Raw genomic sequence first — 7,316 nt, 5'->3', positions numbered from 1 at the left:
TCTACCTTCTTTTGTTCCTCCATTATCTTCATTTTCTTTCATCTCCTTTCCTTAGATATTCATGCCCTTTCATCTTTCCCTAGCATCGATCAACCCCTACACCTCTCTTTCTCTCTCTCTCTCAAAACCACATACAAAAATTCTATAAAAAGCCCCCCCCCACCTCTCTCTCTCTCTCCCTCTCTCTCTAGCTATGGTTTTGTGTGTGTGTGTGTGTTGAGATACATGTTAGTCATTTGATAAACCCTCTCCCTCCCCGCTCTCCTCTCTCTCTCTCTCTCTCTCCCTCTCTCACAAAAACACAAAAGCACACACACACACACACTCTCTCTCTCTCACACACACACAGAAAGAAGCTAGTAGTACTTGATACAACTGTCTGGAGGTGGCGAAGCAACGCAAAGCTGGAGAGGTGGCAAGCTGGAGGTGGCGATCGATATGGAGTTGGAGGTGGCGACAAATATGGAGAGCAAGCTGGAGGTGGCGATCGAGGTGGAGAAGCAACAGTTGGAGAGGTTGAGGATCGAGGAGGAGGTGGTGCGATGGAGGCTGGAGGAGGAGACGGGAACAGTTGTCGGCCGGGCTCCAACTCTAAACAAAGAGGGGATATCCCCAAGTGTAATCTATGTGTCAACCCTCTATCTGAGCTGTCGAGTCACTGGCTCTGAGTCATGATCACGTTGAGTGCATTTTTAGAAGTATGACCATAACCTTACACATCTTCCTTGGAATTCACTGCCGCAAATGATGCGTATTCTGCCAATTGAGAACGTTATTGACCTGTCAGCTATGACCACACAATTACCTTTTGAAGAGTTTCACACTCCTCATCATTCCACTTTTGCAAGTTTTTGGACATCTCAAAAGAAGAAATAACCATTAAAGATAGCATCCAAAGCAATATCACATCTTTCCATAGTGTTATTCAATTGGCCAGAGTAACTTTACCAGGATCTAGATATGCAATGGTTCCCTCCAAAAGTGTGCAAGCTGGAGCTGGAGCTGGCGATGATGGTGGAGGTGGCAAAACAATAGTTGGAGAGGCCAAGGATCGAGGAGGAGGTGGCGCGATGGAGGCTGGAGGAGGAGATGGCAAAAGAGCTAGCAATGACACTGGAGGTGGCGAAACAACAGTTGGAGAGGCCGAGGATCGAGGAGGAGGTGGCGCGATGGGGGCTAGAGGAGGAGACGGGAGCCTGTGGCACGATGGAGGCTGGAGGAGGAGACGGGAGCTACAAATGGAGGAGCCTGGTGGTGGGCGAATTCATTCATGGTGTTGAAGGCGTGACGGCTCCTCTGCATGTGCATCTGCATTCATCTACATTCTCTGCCTTCAACCCTCCCATCGCGACACGTGGCAAGTTGGCCTCCCTCTCAGCGCGCCTCCCAGCTTACATGTGGCAGGTTGGCCTCCCTCCCAGCTCAACACGTGGTAGGTTGGCAGCTCGACATGTGGCTCTCCCCTCCCTCCTTAAGAAATAGTATAGAAGTATAGACAAGGCTAATCAATGCCTTTTTCCTAGTCAATGATATCACAAGACCCAATTGGAAAAACCATAACCTTTTAACATCTAGGGCAATGGAAGCCGCAATGCCTCTATTCAATCGTTACTATTCTTTCTTGAGTATTGTAATCAGCTCTTTTAATTTACTCCAGCAAGTTAGTTGCTTCAAAAAATAAAAACATTGTAGTTGTATGCTGTAAGTCAATCCAAGAAAAGTGTGCATTGGTTTTTCGTTGGCAAGCGGTTATTTTTTTCCATTGGCAAGTGGTCATTTGAGCTTGGAGTGTATCTTGGCAAGGACCTTATGACCTTGGACATCTACGTTAGACATTTTTTCCCTAGGTTGGATATTCTTAGAGCTTTGTAAGATCATCTTTTATATAGCAAAGTATGTACCCAATTCACATATTTTCACAGACCAAGCACAATGGTCAATAAATCTTAAACGAATCAAGTAAATTTCCACAAGGATGCTTAAACAAGATCCAAAAGAGCGCATATCACTAGATAGTTCATGCAATCTATTTTCATCGAGGAGACTCAACCCTGATATATGTAGGCGACCATTACAAGAGATGGGATACAATGTAATCCCAAATTAGTTTATCGATGTAATAAAGGCAATTCAAACAATATAAAGTCATCGTATGCTACTTCATCCTATATTCTATGTTTATGATAGCTTTATTTTGTGTTGGATTCATAACTATTTATAAAGTGGGAAATGTTATGCTATTTTATACATACCAGCACTATCATTTTTGTAAATTTTAAGTAAAGATAGTGGTTTGTCTAATTTCACGTGTGCGACTGGTGCATGTAACATATTGATTTTTCAGGTTCCAATACGAACACCACTATTGACATTCATGATTCAGGTAATGCCCTAGTAGCTTATCCATTCGCGAGACCACTTCTCGGCACTTATTTTCTCGGTGCTTATATTCGCGGCGTTTATCATCTCAATGTTTATACTCTTGACATTTACATTCTCGGCACCCAGGGAACGGCCAATTTCCTCATATTATAATTCTTTGGGGAAGGAAGCACATCGCCTCCCTGCCCACACTATGTGTGGTTATAATAATAATATACTATATTATAATATATAAAAAAATTTCTTTTGACAATCCTAAAATTTATTTACTTTTGTGTCTCGAGGTCCTCGCTTCAAGTCTATGCAATCGTGTTCCAAACAGGAGCCTTTAGCTTCTCAGCTTGCTATCGTGTACTTACTTGATAACCTCAAACTTGCTATCGTGTACTTACTTGATAACCTCGAATTTTCTTTTTCTAAAATTTTGATCAAGCAAACGCTCAAAGTAGAAATTTCATATGACACACACCACGTATGCTAGTCCATTTCTGCTATAAATTTATATCACCTCATTCCAAACAAGAAAGATAATTACTAATTCACGTTCTGTGATACGCTTCCAAGGCAAAGACTTAGTTTCATGAGGATATAAAGCATTGTTGAGAGACAACGTCTAGCTATAAGGAGAACGTTCAACAAGAAGAAACGTAAATTACATCCATCAACAAGAACTTGGATCCTTGTAGATGCAATGTTGAGAATCTGGAATGATGATTGCTCTCAATGCATTAAAAGGCTACAATTATGTGCATCATGTGGAAAATGCGAGTTTCTCGACTGGAAAAAGCAAAATTCTTTTCCAATCCAAAAGCTTGCTACAATTAGATTTAGTCCCTCCTTACTATTTTCCAAATGTGCTACTCTACGTAACATGTGGAGAAATCTCACAAGGACCTTGCAACGTGCATGCTTTACAAGGCATGCATATCAGATGATATCTATAAAGTATACTATGTCCCATAGGAGACCAAGTAGATACAATCCATTCTTCGCACAAATGTTTTCCACATCCAGATGCTATCGATATTGGTGGATGTGAGTCTAAATATAACAAGAGTGATGCAGTCACTAGCGTAGGCCAGTTGGCATCAAGATCATTATTGAACAATCCTCTGATCTATTGGAATCGAGAAGAGATAATTTGCCAAAATTTGAATGATTCTTGTCTGCAACTAGAAACATCCTATCTTTCAATCTCGCCTCAAACTCGATCATAAAGTGATACAAGACAATGCTCGAGAGCCCTTATCCTAGGCTAGGAATCAGTGTTGTCTCATCGGGCGCTATAGGAGAGATACTACGGAAACATTCTGCTGATTCTTTGTTCGAGGCGATGGGTAGTGCACACGAAAGAAACTACTTGTCACTATTGAAGCGTGTTGACGAAGTCCGTAATAAGACACAATTCTCTAGGCTAGAGAGGTAAGAAAACCCTGCAAGTGTTAGAAAATATTATTACTTGAAGCACAACAACTTGATATAAATAAAAAACACATTCATTATACTACTAGATTTTCTCTAAACATTCGTTTTATTATGTGTTTGCTTTACTCCATTTGTAAGCATTTGCGTACCACTTGATGCTTCTAGTGACACACAAAGTTAAATACGAATGACTAACTAACGAAATTATAAAAACGTATAATCTTTTTACAAAGGACAAATGGTAACTAGAATGCTTCGCCAGCTGCTGCTATGTATCTTGTAAGTAGCTAATAATAGGCTAGTTGATCTACAATGTGCCACATAGTTTCGTTGGATTTTAGAGTTTCATAAGAAACTTTAGTGCTAGCCAAGTAAACATGTATTTCTTGAGTCACACAATTCTCTGTCATTCATTCGATCCATGACTACGAATCCAAACCAATCGTCTCTCATCTTATGTGTACACTTAATGACTACATACGAACTTGTATGTAGCAATCATTACGGTGCCTAGTTTACTTCTCGCCAAAAAATAAAAATAAAAATCAAATTCTGTACACTTCGAGCTTCTTTTCGATTGGCACTACCGACACCCAAACCCTAGACGCACATGCACTTTTTTTTTTTTTTTTTTGTGGGAAAGAGACGCACATGCACACATGCACAGCTATTGAGTACTGATGGTCTTCTTCACTCAGAAATTGAGTTCCATTTCTTCACTTCTCCATCTCTAGAGGCAGTCTCTAGGGTTTTCTGCTTTTCCATCTTCTTCTCCACCCCAGCTCAACCCTCATCCACGTTTTCCTCATCGCCCTCACATGGCTTCTGCTTCTTCCCCGTCGTCTCCATCTTCGGGGAGGAGCAGATGGCAACAGTTTTCCCGTTTTTCGTCTACCCCGATGGCCTCCGAAATAGTGTAGTAGGGCTTTTACTTCTTCAACCGCTGTAGACAACAGGTCGTCCCCTTATAGTCTCTTCTCCCCGTCTAGAACGTTCCGATCGTGCTTTTTACAGGTAAATTCGCCCCTCCCCGTGTCACTATGGACAAAAGGAAGCCCATACTTGTGAACCCCTCGCCTTCGAACGCTGAAGCAAGTGACAGTAGCGACGAGGGACTTGAATCCGATGACGAAATTTTCGTGCGGAGCGACAGGCATGTGGCCGCAACAGCGGCCGCGCAGGAGATCTCCGAGGAGGAGGAGGAGGAGGAGGAGGAGGAGGAGGAGTCTGAGTTCCAAGGCAAGGCAGCCCACTTAAAACCAGGTGGAGCAGACGATTCTTCAGGGTCTGAGTGGGAGTCGGAATCTGAAAGTGACACGAGCTCGCAGTCGCAAGACGCATCTCCAAAGTCAATTTTGGCTCAGAATCAGAAAGCTATGGTGAATGGAGGTCCAAAGAAAGCTGCCGTTAGCTCGCCTTTGCATCATAGGCAGGGCCAGAAGGATGCACCATCTTCTAAGAAAGCCAAGGTAGAAACTTTGAAGCAGGGCCAGACGGATGCACCATCTTCTAAGAAAGCCAAGGGAGAAACTTTGAAGCGGGACAGAGATGACGATTCTGAGAAGAATGAGTTTTTTAGAAAGCGTAGTAAAGCTAGCAAACAGCTGTCTCTTCAGCATCTGGACCGGAAGACAGTTGGAAAAAAGGCGGTACAGGCAGTAAGTCATGATAAGAAAAAATCATCTAAACAGAAGACAATAAAAATCTCTGGAAAAAGTAATAGGTTGGAGAACGGCTCGGAGAAGAATGCTTACAGAGCAGAGAATGTTCTCAAGTATTCGGAATCTGATGATGTGAAGGAGCCGTTTTCTTCTCAGAAGCCAAAGCCCCAGAATTGGACATCGAAGGACGAAATTGCTTTGTCTTCTGGAATCTTGAATTGTGTCAAGTTGGGCTCTGAAATCCCAAGCAAGAAGACGGACGGTTTCTGGGGCCAGTTATCTGAACAACTTCAGGGTAAACTGGAAGCAGAACGGACCAAGGAACAGCTGTGTGAAAAGTTGAGGCGGATGAGGAAGAGGTACCATACGATGGCAGCTAAAATGAAAGATTCTCAGCAGCCGTACAAACACAGGAAGTCCAGTGATGAGCTCCTGTTTAACCTTTGGAAGCAGATCTGGGATAAGGTGGACGCTCATAAGTTGGATGATACTGAGGAAGTAGATGGGGTGAAAGAGGAACTGTCGAAATCAGTTGTTGCACCTGCCAAGAAAAGTTCAACTAAAGAACGCAAGCTCGCACAGGACACGAAGGAGCCGGATAACTGTCAGAACTTTGGGACAAAAAAAAGAGGAGTCAATGGATCCCAACGTGAGGAGAGCGGAGCTTTAGAAAAGAACGAAACCACAATTAGGCCTATGGAGTTGGATCGAAAGGGCACACCTGCTACTGAAGCCAAGGCTATGCGTGATAGAGACAGTAAACCTTTCTCAGACGTAGCGGCTATGCCAGGAGCTGTTAGTCCTAATGTTCAAGATGATGGTAGACTTTCTTGCTTTGCAACTGAGATTCACAAGCTTTTGCAGGATGGAATGCGGGCTTCACTGTCAGAGATGCAGGAAGCTTCAAAGACGATGCTAGAAGAGTGGCTGAGCAGGGTAAAGACTGTTTTTGAAAGTGCCATCAAGGCTATTGCAGACAAATCTAGCCTTGTGAACGGAATGGGGGTGGCAGGAATAGGTGGGACACCCTTCAGAAGCTGGGAGCTTATGGACTTTCATCTCCCGCATGGAGAACAGGCCTTTCCGCAGCAGTGGTACGAATTGCATCTTCAAGAGCTGGGTATCTACTCCCAGAGGCTGCAGCTTATGCAGCGAGAGTGCCATTTGAAGCAAGAACAGCTGAAGTTGCAGTTAGAGAAAAGAAAATAATTGCCTGCTGAAATTGGCAACGATACCCAGTCCTGAGGAGTCCAAAATATCCTTCCTTTGATGTGGCACTGTTAAGGGAGGGCTGGATTACCATGTGCCGGATGCAGGTTTGAAGGGCCAGTTGGTACTGGTTTTTTCCTTTGAAGAGAAGTGCTGTTCTGTAGCTATATTATGTGGCGGCAATTGTACAAATATGGCAAATGAAAGCTGTAAGGTGCTTTTTTCTGTTTCATTTTTGTGTCCTGGTTGCAGCTCTTAAATGGATTCCTACCTATTAAATCTACAGCCATTATGTAACGAGCAGTACTTTTAAGTTGCAACAATGGTTTGAGGGGATGCCATCTATCATGCACCCCACAAGCACATGTACCTTGAAACCCTCAACTGACTGAAAATCACTTTTGAGAGGCAACATCTTCCCTGCTCAATTATTAAAGGGTCAAAACCAGGCCAATGGTCTGTCTCATTACTGATGCACCTTTTCTTTCATCCAAGGACAGTGGTATCCCTGTTGGCAGCCTGGATTGGTTGGGTGTGTAGTCTCAGTAAGAGTGCCAAGGCAGCTGGCCGGTCTGCTTGACCATACTGGTGGTTGTGGTGGAATTTGTGAGACTAGGTGTTTGTCTGTGGCAGTTGGTT

The 7,316-nt window shown here is 43.4% G+C and overlaps 1 protein-coding gene across 1 annotated transcript; it reads left to right on the top strand.

The window, feature by feature from the left end:
* Window positions 1–4,456: 4,456 nt before the first annotated feature.
* On the top strand, window positions 4,457–6,907 carry LOC147893301 (uncharacterized). The gene has a single exon (XM_087385808.1). The coding sequence runs from the start codon at window positions 4,848–4,850 to the stop codon at window positions 6,675–6,677; it is 1,830 nt and encodes a 609-aa protein (XP_087241934.1). The 5' UTR covers window positions 4,457–4,847; the 3' UTR covers window positions 6,678–6,907.
* The last annotated feature ends 409 nt before the right edge of the window (window positions 6,908–7,316 follow it).

This window comes from Dipteris shenzhenensis, chromosome 15 (genome assembly GCF_047967505.1).
Source record: "Dipteris shenzhenensis isolate YYH24624 ecotype China chromosome 15, Dip_SZ_1.0, whole genome shotgun sequence".
Taxonomy (NCBI): domain Eukaryota; kingdom Viridiplantae; phylum Streptophyta; class Polypodiopsida; order Gleicheniales; family Dipteridaceae; genus Dipteris; species Dipteris shenzhenensis.
This window is presented reverse-complemented; position numbering and strand designations above follow the sequence as displayed.

Bases quoted from the DNA above. Each gene is read 5' to 3' on its own strand.
- LOC147893301 (XM_087385808.1), top strand. From the start codon at position 4,848: ATGGACAAAAGGAAGCCCATACTTGTGAACCCCTCGCCTTCGAACGCT.